Source organism: Pyrgilauda ruficollis, unplaced genomic scaffold (assembly GCF_017590135.1).
Source record: "Pyrgilauda ruficollis isolate IOZ18807 unplaced genomic scaffold, ASM1759013v1 scaffold58, whole genome shotgun sequence".
NCBI classification, from domain to species: domain Eukaryota; kingdom Metazoa; phylum Chordata; class Aves; order Passeriformes; family Passeridae; genus Pyrgilauda; species Pyrgilauda ruficollis.
The window spans coordinates 720,086-736,591 of record NW_024527488.1 but is presented as its reverse complement, the minus strand read 5'-3'; the positions used below and the strand labels follow the sequence as shown (position 1 = coordinate 736,591).

Below are 16,506 nucleotides of genomic sequence, written 5' to 3'. Positions count from 1 at the left end.
GTGGTTGTATTGCTGGGAAAGGGGTCTTCAGGAGCTCCTGTCCTCTCAGTCAAGTGCAGAAAACTACTTTTCTATTTGAGCTTTGGGGAGTTGTTTTGAGTTTTTTGTGGCGTTGGTACAAGGGGGGCTGAAAGGGCAGATAAAATCCTCGTGCTGTCTTGTTTGGGATGGGCATGAAACAGCAGCAGCCTGACCTGCTGCGGGTGGCATGAGCCTCCCCTCACGCAGGAGGCCATGCTCCCCACAGCATCATCTCTTTCCTTTCCCTCTCAGCCTGATCCCAACGTGAGGAGAGGCTGGTTTGGGAGTTTCAGCACCTCCCTTGGGCATTTCGAGCCTGGGCTGGGGAGACACCAGTGAGGGGGTCCCAGCACTGTGAGGGGGGCAGTTCTGAGGGGGACCCAGTGCAGTGGGAGATTGGGGGGCCCAGCGCGGTGAGGGGCAGGTGTGTGAGGGTCTGTGAGGGGGGCAGCTCTGAGGGGGGGTCCCAGCGCTGTGAGGGGCAGTCGTGAAGGAGTCCCAGCGGTTCGAGGGGCGGCTCGCAGCGCTGTGAGGGCTTGTGAGAGAGCGGCGCTGCAGTGAGGGGGGTTCCCAGCGCCGTGAGGGGCGGCGATCTGAGGGGCTCCCCGCGCGCCCCTTCCTCACGGAGGCCGCCTCGCGCCCGTCCCGCTCCACAGCGCCGGGACCGGGGCGGGCGCGCGCCCCGCGCTGATTGGCTGCCGCCCCCACCACTCCCCACCGGCCGCGGGCGGCGCCGCCGCTCCAAGTTTGTGTCCGGGCGGAGCCGCCGCGGCAGCCCGCGGGCTGCTCCCGGCCCTGCGCGCTGCTTCTCCGCCGCCGCACCGCGGGGTCCGGCCCGCCCGAGCGCCGGAGGGGCAGTGGTCCGGCCATGGCAGGGCGCGGGCGGCGGCGCTGAGGCGGCTGAGGGCAGGGTGTCGGACCCCGAGCGGGCGCCATGCGGTCCCTGAACATCACCCCGGAGCAGTTCGCGCAGCTCCTGCGGGACAACAACGTGACGCGGGAGCAGTTCATTGCTCTCTACGGGCTGCAGCCGCTGGTGTACATCCCGGAGCTGCCGGGGCGCACCAAGGTAGCCTTCGTCCTCATCTGCGTTCTCATCTTCGCCCTGGCGCTCTTCGGCAACTGCCTGGTGCTCTACGTGGTGACCCGCAGCAAAGCCATGAGGACCGTCACCAACATCTTCATCTGCTCCCTGGCGCTCAGCGACCTCTTCATCGCCTTCTTCTGCGTGCCCTTTACCATGCTGCAGAACATCTCCTCCAACTGGCTCGGCGGTGGGTGCCGGGGCCGGGCCGGGCTGCGGGCAGGGGGCAGCGCCGCCGCCGGGACCTGCGCTCCCCCTTCTCTGAGGGACCCTTCCTGCCCTCAGTGAGGCACCTTTTCCCTTCCCGCCCCCTGCGAGGGTTACCCTCTCCCTCCCTCCCTCCCTCAGGTTATGTTGAAGTCACCCAGTGTGCTTTCCTGCCTGTATTCCTTCAAAGTTGCGGTGTGCGTGTGGGAAGCGGTTCGTTGTGTGGAGCTGGCCAGGGAGCCTTGCCGTACTACTTTCTCTTTGGTTTTTATTTTTGTTTGGGGTTTTTTGTTTGGTTTTTTGTTTGTTTGTTTTTGTTTTTTTGGTTTTTTTTTCCTCGCTAAGTAATGAAATCTGGCTGGCAAGTGAGGTATCAGTCTTCATGCCGCTTAAGTTCCTCTGACAGCTGTCAGCTCGGAGACAGTCCTCCTTAACCTTTTGTGAGGAAAAAGAATGTCCTTGAAGGAACAGGTGACTGAGGGAACGTTTAGAATTTATGCTGAAATAATGCATCCTTCTATTTTTTTTTTAATTCATTTTTTTTTCTTGGGAGCTATGTTGTGTAGTCCTGTTGATGTGAAGAACCTTTTGGCAAAGCTTCCCTGATGCCTAGAAAGAAGGAATTTTTTTCCCCTTTTCTATGCATCCCAGTTCCAAAGTAGTAAAAAGCAAGCAGAGAAAGTTGCAGTAGAATTGTATATAGTATTTATTTTCCTGGGCGTTTTTGTTTTGTTTTGTTTTTTTTTTTTTTTTAATTAGACAGTGTTTGACAATTATAAGCAGAAAAATAAAAGGGGTGGTTTTGCAGCAAGTAACAGACAACATCTTCTACAATCACAAATTAAAACATTTTTCAGACTATTTCAGAATGATCAAGGAAGATGTTGATAAAGTGACGCATTGATATTTCAATTTCCAAGGCTTACTGTGTTTCTGTTGTTTGGAGACAAAAGTGAAGGTTTCAGAACGTGGAGATGTAATTCCAAAACTTCCCACAGACTACAATGCTGGGTGGGAATTGACAGGTCAGAGGAGACTTGGAGCACATGTGAGAAATGGGCTTTATTACAGAAACTTCCATGAGAAGTGATGAATCCCAAGCTCCTGGGACTACTGATAGTAAGGACAATTGTGCTGTTTTCTTATGAGCTGTTTTGGGGAAGATAACCTTTGTGATTCTTCTCTCGCCTAAGGAAGGCTCTGATCTGGCAGCTTGACCAAATATCTGCTCAGAATCAACTGAAGCCTCCGTGTGGGGTGAATTACAGGAGGTTGTTCCACATGCCCATGCCCTGTCTTTATTTACACTCTGTTACTGAGGGTGCCTGACAAACATCTAGAAGTAGAGAATGTAAAAGGTCTGGCATAGTTACAACAAATCTCTTCAGATATTCAGTATTTGGACAGCTAAAGTACACTGTTCCCTGGGGATTACTGTGTTTTTTGCCTGCCCTCTTTGCTTTGCTAGAGCATTCTCAGTACAAGTGAATCCATAGGTCTTTTCATCTGGTGAAATCATTACCTTGAACTGACACAGTGTTGGGAGGACATAATAAGTAATATCATGGATGGGTGTTAACCCTTTACTCTGGGGGATGGGGGGTGTGAAGTAAAATTGAGGAAAAGAAATACGTGAACTGATAGTACCTCAAGGGTATCTGGTTCCTGATGCTTACGTGGTGAAGCGTGAGTGGTGTTTACAGTTGTACTGCAAATCAGAGCCTGCCAGTTCTGGAGGAGTCTTTTCCCTGCTGGCTTAACTGGTTTAATATGCCTTTTGCCTTTAATTTTGGAGTCTGAGAAAATCTTATTCTCATCCACTGTAATGCAACATCACTGAGTAGTGCAAGATCCAACTCTGTTATGAAAAAGGTGATTTGACTTGTGTTGTATCCTTGGTGGACAAAGCATCCTGGTGCATCCTGAGACACTTGATGCTAGAAATTGACTGGGAATTCTGAGCCTTTAGTCACTTTATATCTTGATTTACTTGCATCACTGAAACAAGCATCTGTACTAGGTGATGTGAACCGAGGTGTGTATGTTTTGTACTTAGAAGTGCTTCTTTATTTCCATGCTTGTATATGTGTGTTTGTTTCTTCCCCTTCTGAAACCCACAGAAGAATGGGAGAGGGGAGGAGAGGACTGCAAACAAAAAAAAACAGCCACAATTTCAGAGTAGCTGAAGCTGTGACTTTTTCCATAGTATTTTCACTCACACACTCAACTTCACCTGCAGTTAAAAATCTCAGTGTGCCTCACTTTGCCTGATGATCAAGCAGCATTAACACAGACCCTTTAACTCTTTATGGGTAACAACTGGAAGCAGCACCATATTGTCTAAAAATAGGTTTAAACCAGTCCTGCTTTTGATTCTCTGATGTCTTTAAGAATCTGTGTAGCTGTGTGAGTGTAATAGTGACAGTATATGATTTAATTTCCCAATTTAAACTTCACAGCTGAAATGGCTGTAATTTCATGGGGAGCTTTGAATGAAAATCCAGCATGCTCATCTCTTTGTAATTCAGGAGAAAATGAAGATTGCGGCTTTGTCATAAATGATCTCTGGGATCATATTTATTGATAAGAAGGATGAAAAGGGAGCTCAGGTGGGAGTAAATGGATGCATACAGCAATAGTGTGTCTTGGTGCAAGCTGAAGCAGTTGAGGACTTGCTCTCATGTAGTCATAGGTGGGAGGCAGCAGTAGTGGTCCTGTCCTACTGATGGCAGCGCTATTAAAGATAAATTTGGGCTTTTGTCTCTGGGTCAAATACTACAAGAGTTGCTTTGTTTCCTGACACTGCTTGTTTAGCTGAGTGTTGTCTTTACAGAGCTGCCTGGGCCAACGGGAGAATTAATTTAATGTTGTCTAATATAACAGTCCTGGTGAAAGATAAGCGCACATCTTGAGCTTACAGTATAGCCAGCACCGTCCTACATCCTTGTGAATTTCGCATCTTATCAGTTGGGATGTGTATTCTCAAGACAGGTGTCACAGGGTGACTTTGCCTGTCACTTTGAGAGCAGTGAGTCATCTGAGGCACTCCTGAATGCTGAGGTGCCCTCGTGTATCTTGTCTGTCCTCCAGCTGCCCCTCAGGAGAGAGGCGTGTCTTCCGTATGTTGCTGTCACATCTGGTGCCTGGTGATGTGACAGCTTCCTCTTCTCCAAAGGCTTGGTGAAAAACTGACACCTTCTACCCAGTTGAGTCTTTAAGGTGCTTTCTCTTACTTAGCAAATGTCGTGTGTCCAGCAGTGTGTTACCTTAGAACTTCCCTGTGTGAGATAAACATAAACATTCCTCGCTGAGGGATGAGAACTAAATCTTGCATCTATACCAAGAACTGATGTAAAACAATGCCTTGCCCAGGTATGCAACACCATTAGGGATATCATCTGTGTGATGATGACTGATGTGTACTGCCCCAAGTTACGAAATGTGAGAGAAATCAACTTGCTTGCTTCAAGTGATGTGGAGAGAGCTCATTACAAGCTGTGACAGAAATTCTAGTGCAAGAGCATGATCAACAGTGTTTTACCAGAGGAAGGAGCAATTTGACTTTTATCAGAGAAGGGTTTCAGGCTTTTACTTTTGTAACTCTGATAAAAGAAGTGATATTTGAAATGACTAAATCACAGTTGCAGGCACCATGTCCGATAATGAAGGCATAAAACGCTTATGGGAATGCCATTTTTATTTGCAGTCTCTGAATGTGTTATTGTTGGGAAAACTATTCACTGCTTGAATAATCAATGCAGTTTTTAGCAAGCAGTGCATGAGGAATACTTTAAGCCTCTTGAAAAAGAGAAGCAGTTAGTTATTTTCATACCCAGTGTTCTGCTGCAAATGATTTTCTTTCCCAGTTGAAGGTAGTCAGTTTAAGATGCTGCAGTGCTGTCTTGATTAACAGTCCCTTGGAATTGTTCCCTGAAAGCCTAACACAGTAGAAATTTAAACATTTTGATACATACTTAAGATATTATTTAAAGTGTTATCATTATTTAAATTATTCAGAAGAGTCAACACTTTCCTGTACTGCCACCAGTGCAGAAATTAACGCAGTTCCAGTGATTTTGAGGTGACCCCAGCATTTTAGCTTTTAACCCAGCACGGGGAAAACTTAGAGAGTGAGGTTTCAATAACCTTGATTGAACCTCACTGAAGTGGACTTTTATTCTTTGTGTTTGTCTGTCAGTCATATAATCTCCAAACAGCCACATTTTTGTCAGCTGGATTGTAACAAACATTTAAGCTAGTATATTCCTTTAAAATCTTCTGTTACTCTGTGTTAAGTCTGAACACAAATGTGAAAATTCCCTTGAAATGGTTTTAATGCATGCATTTGACCCAGGTGGCTTTTTGCCTGTCTCAGTCTTATTTTAATTTCACTGTATTTACTATGATGTAGTAGCATAATTAATTTTTTTCCTCAAAACTTACCATGTCTTCCTTGTAATGAAATTTGGCACTTTTATCTCAGTTTTTCCATAAGAGGCTTTGAACTAACAGACACTTGAGAATGGGGCTGTATCTATTTCTTCTTGCTGCAGGTGAAGCCTGTTCTACACAAATGGATTGAATATTAAGTGAAATGTGCATGCATTGTTCTGAAGTAATTACCTTATTTCACAGTAAATTTCATTTTCCATGTGTAAAGGCCTGTTAATGTTTGAAATTTGAAAACATAAGTTATATAATTTAAATTATTGAAAGATCTGGAGAAAGTTTCTAGTAATTGTCAAAGTAGTTGGGAATGGCTGCTATAGATTTGTAAATAAAACTATGGGTTTTAATACTAAGAAGAGGCATAATGTGAAGAACACTCATTGTTCTGCCAAGTACAAGGACTCAGGATTAAATCCCATTCAAACACAGTAAGGATGGTGGATGGATCTCAGGTGTGTAGATGGTAGAATTCCATTGAAGTTGGTATCTCTTCAGTTGGCCCTGACATTGTAAACAGTTTATTTCTTTTTCTTTTTCCCCTAAGCGAATCTGTTTTAAATACTTCTGTGAAGGAGGGTTGACTTCCTTGCTTAACAGTCTCTTAACCTTGATGGAGGTTTGAATTTCAAGGCACTTGAAGGTCTCCTCATTTCAGAAAATGGGAAGCATTTGTGTAGTGAGTTACAATTCAGGGCAAGCACAAGAGCCCTGAAGGGATATTATATTGTTAATAACAGTGACACTCGGAGACCCTGTGCATGGTGGCATCAGAAGCTTCAGGGAAACTGAAGTTCTGTTCTGTTTTTACTTTTGATATGTAGATGCTTTTTGACTAGCTTTTACCTATTTGAAAATACCATGGTGTTTCTTGTTAATATGAAAACTTTGTGGCTGTTTTTCTGTGGCCTCCAAGTCTCCAAAGTGTGTGCTGTGTGCCTCAGAGCAGGTGTTTCTATTCCAGCCAACTGTGTCTAATGGAAAATATACTTTTGCTTCCCATTTCTGGAAATGCAAATGTCACTTGTCCAGCTCAATAGGCTCAACCTGCAGGCATTATGTAGACTTTTGCTTTTAGCTGCTTTTGTATAGTTTAAGTGTTTACTTTTTGTGTGTTTGTCTTCAAAAAGATGAGTTAGGGTTTTTTTGCAGCCTTTTCTCCTGGGAGTTCAGCTCAAGGCATAGTGAATGGTAGTCCGTGCTCTTTGACAGTGTGGTTGCTGGGAAGAAAGTGAGAAGACTTCTGTAAAAAAAAACCAAACCAATGAGCATCTGGGAATTTGAGAGTTCTCTCCAATTTGGGGTGTTCCCTTTGTTCTTTGAATAGTTGGGCACCAGCTGGTTACCCTGGGATGCTGGGACTTCCGTGGAGGAGTAGTGCATTTCAGGGAAATCCCTGTAATGCAGGTATAATTCAAGTGTATTTAATTTAAGTCTGGTCTTTTTCAAACTGTAAGAAATAGCCTATGGCAAAAGTTTGAGTTGGTTTTTTAGCTTTGTTTTGTGTTTCTTTGCTTGTTTTCGGTTTTTCCCCAGCTTCAGCACTCGGACTTGAACTCATTTCCTTAGTGAAACAGGAACTTAAACGTTTCATTAACAAGTTTGGCTCTTCTGTTTGTTATTTGTAGCAGGAGTCCCTTCTAACTTAGTGAAGCAAAAATGTAAAACCAACTCTTTGGTCACATTCACCATTTGCCACGTGCAGAGTAGGTAGGATTTGAGCTTGCCTTTGGTTTTATCTCACAACAGAAGTTTAAGCCCACTGCGTGAAGGATATAAATTTGATAGAGTGGGTCTGGTGCTGTATGTGCAGCACATTCTGTACTGGGTGTAGTGAGAAACTGATGGGATGCTGAGTTAGTAAAATATTGGTTCTGTTTCATGAGGCATTTCCTTAGGCATCACTGATGCCAAGGAAGGAGCAGGGGGAATTTTATTTTATAAATTGCAGTTGATACAGCATATGAAGATGTCTTGTCTTGCTCGTCTTGATGCCCTGGAAAAGTAGATACTGGATGAAAAACAGACATGCAGCCCAGTGCACCCTCAGCCATGCAGTTCCTACTGACCATGCTAAGATTACATTCAAGGAGCTTGAAACTGGGCTGCATGGTGTGTTTTTATTCTGGTTTAAGCCAGACCTGTGTGCACATCCATCGTGTTGCTGGTGTTGAATATGTGCTTGAAAAGTGCTTGATTTCCAGCCATTGCTGTTTGTCCTCTCCTTTCCTTTGTGGAGCCACAGAAAAAGGGATTTTTGGGCAACTAGAATTGGCAAGACCAGTAACAAACCAGTTCCTTCTTGTAAGGTAGAGTGGCTTCTAGCCTGGCAAAAGTTTTCCTTGTTTCTTGTTCCCTTCATGGAAGGTAGGATTAAGGTTTTGGAGTTTTCTGTTTGTTTTCTGTTTTCTGTGCTGTTACTGCTTAACGTGTCCATAGCATCTTAAAGCTTGACTGAAAATTGGATCAGATAGTTCTTAGGCTGTTTTGGTTTTATGGATTATATCTGAGTAAGGTATAAATAATGGTCTAGTAAGGACAATAACCCTGACTGTTGCTGAAATGAATAGCTGATACTGAACTGTAAGAGTGTAAGGGAACTGTGGAAATACGGGCAGAGAAAATTATCTCAGGGTCAAAAAGCAGGTAAATGAGAAGTAGATTGGGAAGGGCATTAATTTTTTTACAGAATTGTTTATATGACTTTCTAAGATGGCTAGGACTTGAGAATGGGTAATGGAGAATGACTAATACGTTAAGAATTGAATATGGACTTTGGAAAGCTGTGGCAGCAATATAAGTTGAAGTTGCATAAACACAATAGGAATCTGTGCAACTTAGAAAATGCAGGCGGGAAATTGCATTTGTTTTGCACAGTGGCACTATCATAACTTGCTAATCAACAGAGAGGGAGACTTGGAGAACAGAAGGATGATGAAGAGGTTGAATTTTTCCTCTTATGCCTCCTCCTCTATATATCTCACTTGACAGGATGATGCATTGAATGCTGTAGTGTACACATAGAGTGATATATAAATGAGCTTAAGGAATGTGTTTGCAGCAGAAGAAAAGGCAAACTTTTAAACAGGTAACACTCAGACCTTCACAAACTGGAGAGTAATCTGCCAAAATGAAAAAAATAATAAATGACTCTGTAACTTGGCATGTTTGACAACAGATGATGGAAGACTTGTCAAAAGTGAAATAGGAGTAAGTGTCAGACTGGTTACAGGGCAAGTGAATACGTCCTTAGAAATCTTGGCTTTGCAGATGGTTACAATAAAGAATGGCTGTGCAGAGCTGCATTTGACAAATGGCTTAAATAACTGACTCAGCAGTTTAGAGGTTATAATAAATCTAAGAATCTTGGTCTGGTATTTTTGGTAATGGAGTCTAGTGTTAATAGCTGTTGCATGTCTTACTGATTATTGCAGGTGCCTTCGCTTGCAAGATGGTGCCGTTTGTTCAGTCCACTGCTATTGTAACTGAGATTCTTACAATGACCTGCATTGCTGTGGAAAGACACCAGGGAATTGTGCATCCCCTGAAAATGAAGTGGCAGTACACCAATAAAAGAGCTTTCACGATGCTTGGTAAGATTTTAAGCGTCTCCAATAATTGTGTGTGGGAAGTGATCTTCAGTGAGGATGGCATGGTATCCACGGATATGACCAGTGATTCAGAGGCAGAGTTAATTGACCTTTATAAAATAGCTCAAGGGTAGTGCCTACAAGTAAAGTATTCACTAGCCAAAACTCTCACAAGGGACTTAGGATCTGAAGTCAAAAATGTACTTAACAATGATAAACCTTTAGCAGCCATTTCTTTTTTCTTTTTTCAAGAAAAGTTCAAAATGTACAAGCACTGCTTAAGAAATGTCACAGGGAAATGATCCTTCCATTGTTACACAAAGAGGTTTACTTAATGCTCCTTATGCAGATTAAGTGCTTTTCCTGTGGAATATCCATACATGTTGGTAGTTTGAGAGACAGAAAGGTGATGTCAAAAGAGCATGCTGTTATTGATGTGAGTGTTGACTGATGAATGCCTCATAGAAAACTTTGTTCTTTGCTACAGTTTTCTACCTTGCCTTTTCAAAGCTTTGTTCATAGCAAATCCTGCTTGTTGGACAATGCCTCATAGAAAACTTTGTTCTTTGCTACAGTTTTCTACCTTGCCTGACTTTTCAAAGCTGTTGAACTGTTCATACCAAATCCTGCTTGTTGGACCAAGTGTGAAAAAATGTATTTGTTCACAGGCATAGTCTGGTTGCTGGCTCTCATTGTTGGGTCGCCCATGTGGTACGTGCAACGGCTTGAGGTAGGTCAGGTCAAATGGGGATTTGCTTATTGAACTCAGTCCTTGCTGGGTCTTCCTATACCTTTAGGTGAAATTGAATCAACTCCTATGAAATTAGAGGGGGATAAGGGAGGTGGAGCTTTGGTTATGTGCGCCAGCCTGGGGAAGGTTAAGGGTTAGAACTTGCATGCACTGTGGAAGAGGGAATACAAGCAGGGACTTGTCATGCCTATTCTCCCTAATTACATCCAAGAACAGAAATCTGTGACTTCCACTCTGGCTTTCCTTTGGTTTATAGGTGCTTGGCACACAGGAATAGAGGGCTTAGATTGCTGTTTCAGGATGACACAGTACTCCCCAAGATCTGGAAAAACTATGCTTAGTTTAGAATTAATTAGCTGCTCATTATAGTTGATGAGTTACCGCACACGTTTGGAGGTTAGGCAGGAGGCTTGGCAGAATCTGCTGCTTGTGAGTCTGAATGTTAATAGTTTTCTTGTTTTTTAAACTGGCTAAGTGTGAGGTTTCTATACATCCATCTTTACTTGCAAAATGTGTAGCCAAGGTCTCCTTGAAGTGCAAATCGGAGCATCTCCCAGCCTCTCTTTGTCAATTTGGATCAAACCCTATATTTGATGTGGAGAAGTGCTTGGAAGAATTTTGTCACACTGAAAAAAATCCGTTGAATTTTGGTTGTTCCATTAAGAACAGAATATCTCAATGTGTTTGGGTTTTACGCTTGGGATAAACACCTTAGTGACTCATCTTCTTTACATTTGTTCCAGGTTAAATATGACTTTCTGTATGAAAAAGTGCATGTTTGTTGCTTGGAAGAATGGGCCAGTCCCATTTATCAGAAGATCTATACAACCTTTATTCTTGTTATACTCTTCCTTCTTCCACTGATGCTGATGCTTTTTTTGTACACTAAAATTGGCTATGAACTCTGGATTAAGAAACGAGTGGGAGATGCTTCAGTTCTTCAAACCATTCATGGGAGCGAAATGTCTAAAATATCAAGGTTTGTAAGCAAAATGCACTTGGAAATTTGACTTGTAGAAAGCTTTTTTCCTGACTTTTTTATTCCTCTTGAATAGAGTTGAAAATGGCTTGCAAGGCATACTAATGTCATGCTGCAAAGTGCTCTGCTGTCCCAAAAAAGAGAAATAAATTGCTAGATTTATATGATGATGCGTTTTTTTCTTTCCAAGAGGATTGTGTACTTCTGAGCTTTCCTTGAGGGTTTTATTTGAATCTGCAGCCATCAGAACACAGTCGCAGATCTAACGTGAAGAGAGATATGTAACTGCCAGCCAGTTCCCAGTGATTCAGTGTGGAATTCTTGATGCAATTTCAGGAAGAAGAAGCGAGCAATTGTTATGATGGTGACAGTGGTGTTTCTCTTTGCAGTCTGTTGGGCCCCTTTCCATGTGATTCACATGATGATGGAGTACAGTGAGTACCTGCTGTATCTCGTAGAATAAAGCCAGGGTTTTGGGGTTTTTTTAAGTAATGGAACTTCATATTGTGAAAAGCTAATGATGCTACAGCGTTCAGCTCTAGAATACCTTCTGCAAGGAAAGGTTGATGTTCTGCTTATAAAAAAAAAGGAAAAACAGGGGTATTAGAGGAGTGAGCAGCTCTGTGTAGATTTTTTCCTTACCGTGTCTGTTATGCTGCCCTCATTTGCTGAAAGGTTAAAAAGGACTTGGCTGGAAGATAAAAGTTATTTCTGAGCATAAAGTGTCTTGAAGTTTTAAATGACATTTCATTTAACTTAACTGTTTTGAGTTAAACTTAAAATGAAACATCCCTTTTATTGAGGTAGGCATATTGGAAATATAAATACTGGACATCACAGTGATGGTACCCAAAGAATACAGCTAGAGTTTTTTGGTGCTCTTTACTGCAGACTGTCTTGAAATGCTCTCAGTGCTTGTTCTTTTGGCTTTTTTTGCTATTTGCCTGTTCCTCTGGGGTCTTGCACTGTTCATCTCCCACTTCCTCCATGGATACTGGAGCAGCCTATGTGCAGGAACAAGAGGAAATTTTTAGTAGTTGTACTCTACTTGCTAAAGGCAGGAGCTGTTTCTTTGTCTCCCATCACAAATAAGATTGTAGCAGCTAAATTAATAGTTCAACCAGTCAGCTTTTTTGCTCATAAATTTTCTTTCTTTTGATTCTGTTACTACCTGCATACAAAGCAGGACTGTGTGATAGTTCTTGATTTTATCTTGTTGATGAAACTCAATTGCTAATGTTAAGAAGCTCCAGCATAGGTTTTTTTTTAATTTTAAAGAAAAACATCTAGTGCCAAACTGGATATAAACAGGCTAAGTAGTAAGCATTTATGACATTCTGTACTTACAGCACATTTCTCTTTTCCTGTCCAGGTAATTTTGAGAAGGAGTATGATGATGTGACAATCAAAATGATTTTTGCAATTGTCCAGATCATAGGATTCTTCAATTCTATTTGCAACCCTATTGTGTATGCTTTCATGAATGAGAACTTCAAGAAAAATTTTCTGTCTGCCCTCTGCTTCTGCATTGTGAAAGACAACACATCCCCAAGCAGGCAGCTTGGGAACTCAGGAATTACCATGAGGAGGCAAAAGCCAGGTGCATCTCAGAAAGATCCCATGGACTTGGACGAAGGCAGGAGGGAGGCATTCAGTGATGGCAACATCGAGGTCAAGTTCTGTGATCAGCCAGCTTCCAAAAGGAATTTGAAAAGGCACCTGGTCCTGTTCAGCTCTGAGCTTACTGTGCACTCTGCAGTAGGAAATGGACAGTAGCATCACAAGGGGTTTGGGAATGGAGAAGTCCTTCTCTTTATGATCATTTCAATAAGCCATTTAAAAGAGTTTGCTGCTTTGCATGCTGAAATGAGGGGGGAAAATGATGTGTGGATTCTAATCATGTTGGCATAGTGGCTGAGAAAATGTAATGCTTATTTTATAATGACAAGGAGTGAAACTTTGGAAAACAACATTGTGTGATTTCCAGGAGAAAAAAATAATTTCTTCCTGACCTAATTTAGGGCTTATTTGTGCTCTGCTTTAGGTAAACAAAACAACTGCTGCTTGCTCCATTTATTGTGTGTCTGGACTGTACACAGCTGAATGCCAGAAGACAGGAGTTATGGAGAGAATGTGCACCTTTTTGGGACAACTTGGAAGTCTGACGTGGGGATGACATTGCAAGATCTGCTTTCTGCAGCTTTGAGGACAGAGCAGCTTCAGATCTGAGTTTAGGAAAGATGGAGGTTGAGATGCAATTCTATTTTAGAAAAAAAAAGGGAATATGAAAGAGTTATCCAGAACATGACTCTGAAAAGATTTAAACACCACATGCATGTTCAGATTTTGTTAGAAGGAAGCATATTAGTAATTAGCAATGCATGCCTAATTACTCTGCTATTTTTACAGATTTATTCTTGGGTGCAAATATAAATGCCATTGTACTGCCCTGCAAACTGCATTGTTCTTCTGAAAAATGAAAAAGCTGAAAAAGTGCTGTACAAGGAAGTGCAGATGCAGGAGGTGTGGTCTGTAAACACTGAATTGAACTTCCAGTCATGCTTGGACATGTGACTCTCAGGTTGAAAGGCTGGTGTTTGCTGTCTGAGAACTGGGCCAGTGCTTTGTTATTTTAGAGTTCACTGTAAATTGTGGGGTCGATATCCATAGAAATTCTAAATGTTTTTGCTCTCAGTGGGCCAAACTGCAAAATTGCAAAGGTATGTTTGCAAGTGTGGGACTGGGGGAGAAGTGTGATCCGAACTGGTACACTGGGATCCCATAAATGAGGCCTTGAAATACAGAATTTGCCACTCCAGCTGAGGTTAGGTTGGATCCTTTAACAGCCTGTAAAATGTCAGTGCTCTCTTCTGTCACTCCTTGCCTCACCTATGAGACCTTGATGCTGCCTTGGCAGTCAATTTAAGATTCTTTTACATTGCTACTTTACACTTCATTGTAAATGACAACTTAGGGTAAAATATCCTTGTATAATTTGGATGTAATCTGATTCTTCTCTAATGTCTACAGATTGCAATGGGTTTGTGACACACTTTATTTACATGTGTTTTTTTATATTCTATATGATACACTCTTGTGCAATGACAGAAAGCTCCTGACTTGTCCTGAGGGCCAGGAATCAAGAGCTTATTATCATAGTTTTCCTCAGCAGATATGAAGTTTAACTGCCTGATGGTGAGAACTATGTGTTTGGATAGAATCTGTGACTGAAAACTAATTTATTTTAAGCTATTTATTTATTTGCACTGCTAATTTCAGTGACAGATTTTAACAGACATTTAACCAGAACTTCCAAGTATCTTTGTCTTTGTTTTGTCTTCCCTGCTTCTGTTGTCTCATAAAACATTGTGTCAATGAATAACTGCTGTAGTATTCATTTTGTTTTCATTAAAGTTCCTTTATGGCTTTGTTGGTGCTGTTTTGCACTAGGGGATATCTGCTGTAGACTTCACTTTGAGTCTCTCTTTGTTTCAAGATTCATGTGAGCTTATCTGTGCCTCTTTAGTGATGAAATTCCAGTCCTTTTACAGGTGCCAGCTGCTCCTGTAATCCTGAGAGCTGTGATTTAAAGGACTTTCCAGAGTAAGGTAAGAAAGCGGAAGAAAAATCCAATCTCTTGTAGAAGAGAAGTGATAAATATTTCAGCACAGATGTGTGGGGCTGTGGTTAGATTAAATATAAATCAAAATACAAAAGACAGTTCTTATACTGTTCCTAATGGTAATTATATTATTTGTGCATTTTTGACAGAGTAGTTGTCTTGAAGCCAGGTAATCTTGTCCTGACTGCAGGGAATAAAAGATCCATTATTGGCATAAGCACCACCAGGATTTTGCCCATGTTTTTTAAACCTGCCAGAGCTTCAGCTTTGATTTAGCCAACAAAACCAGTGGTGCTGTTGAAGTGTGTCAGTTTTGAGTCCAGGCTGGTTAGCCTATCCCTTGCAGTGGCTTCTACCCTGAGTGTGGCTGTGAGTGCTTCAAACCAGGAGAAGCCCTGCTGTCCCTCAGCCTGCCTGTGCTTATTTCCATCTTCCAGTGACAGAATTGCATGGTTCATCTGATGACAAAAATATTCCTGGCTAATGAATTTATCAGAGAACATAAAAAATAACCACGCTCATTTCCCTAAACAGAATATCTATCAAAGCTGTCATGTTCTTTATGGAAAAATGTTTCTTCAAGTTTTTTATTATGTTAGTTAGCAATTACTTATGTCTTTGATAAAATTAAAGAGGAACTTTTTATTCTCAGCTGCAAGGGGCTAAGCCTTTAAGTTGCAGTGAGATGATGCCAGGGATTGACAGGCTGATGAAGACAGGAGACTGAAAGGACACATGCAACTGAACAGAGACTCTGGAAATTGAATGGATGAGGAAGAAGTCTCAGAAGTGTCAGCTTGTTCAACTTATACCAGAGTATTAACAAGGAAAACAGTGAGTAGAAGGGAGTGAACCTTCTCAGTAATTGTAACAGTAGCAATTTTAAAAAAATCCAATGTCAGTGTGTTCCAAGGAATAACCAATTGCCAATGATTGCCAAAGTAGCAGAGATGTGTGATGTGCCTGCATCCAGGGAGTAAGTACATAAATTCTCAGCCTGGAGATGTGTTAGCCCTGTGAGCTGATGACAGGATTAGCTCATGTGCTGCTGGCAGAGTCTTGGGGCATGGCAGAAGCCATTGAAACAAGTGATCCAGCAGAGTGAAAGGGACACCTTAGAGATCAGAGAAATATATTGCAGAGGACATCTAGATGATTATTTCCCAGGGGAGAAAAAAAAATAAGTAGAGAAAAGGTTTTAGTAGAGCTGTTGACTTGGAGAGATGGGAGAGCAAGATAATCATGGCAAGCTATATTTTTGTATCAATTAGAGTTGATCTGAGTGGTAGCAAAGTTGGGAGAGTTTAGGAACTGTATTCAGAGAGCAGATCTGTGAGCAGAACAGCATCTCAGTGCACAGGGCAAAAGGCTGGGAAGTGTGGAAGCTGCCCTTTTGGTGCCTCTCCAGGTGGGAGCAGTGGAAGGGACCAGGAGCTTCACCAGCCTGAGGAGGGGACAGGTAAATGTGGATTTAATACACACTAAAGGGGTTAGGTTGGGTAAAGCCCTTCAGAAACAATGACATAACAATCTCTTTATTTCTCTTTATACTCCCAAGTCCTGCTTTACCCCTCAAAATTGGCTTCCAGGAGTACTGCTGGACATTCATGCCATCATTAACTTCCTCTTTTGAAGCTCCAGTGAAGCTGATGGATTATGAAGTTATTTTAACTGCTCTGGTGTGGTTTGAGATGAAGGGTGATGTGCTGGTTTATTATGAGGGTTTAATCTCCCCCCAACTCCTCATCCACATCAGTACAACAAAACCTGCTCAGTCAAAAGCAGTAAAACCTGGTTCCTTTCATT

The 16,506-nt window shown here is 42.2% G+C and overlaps 2 protein-coding genes across 4 annotated transcripts; one reads left to right on the top strand and one right to left on the bottom strand.

Moving 5' to 3' along the window:
- Positions 1 to 249: 249 nt before the first annotated feature.
- Positions 250 to 957, bottom strand: LOC121361516 (proline-rich protein 36-like). The gene has a single exon (XM_041482287.1). The coding sequence runs from the start codon at positions 955 to 957 to the stop codon at positions 250 to 252; it is 708 nt and encodes a 235-aa protein (XP_041338221.1).
- Positions 816 to 14,532, top strand: QRFPR (pyroglutamylated RFamide peptide receptor). 3 transcript variants are annotated; one of them, XM_041482339.1, is made up of 7 exons: positions 816 to 1,295; positions 9,193 to 9,351; positions 10,017 to 10,078; positions 10,843 to 11,078; positions 11,415 to 11,512; positions 12,451 to 12,678; positions 13,123 to 14,532. In XM_041482339.1, the coding sequence occupies exons 1-7, from the start codon at positions 956 to 958 to the stop codon at positions 13,179 to 13,181; spliced, it is 1,182 nt and encodes a 393-aa protein (XP_041338273.1). In that variant the 5' UTR covers positions 816 to 955; the 3' UTR covers positions 13,182 to 14,532. The 3 variants fall into 3 exon arrangements, with proteins under 3 accessions (XP_041338273.1, XP_041338274.1, XP_041338272.1); XM_041482340.1 differs by having other exon boundaries at positions 11,468 to 11,512; positions 12,451 to 14,457; XM_041482338.1 differs by having other exon boundaries at positions 12,451 to 14,457.
- Positions 14,533 to 16,506: the final 1,974 nt, after the last annotated feature.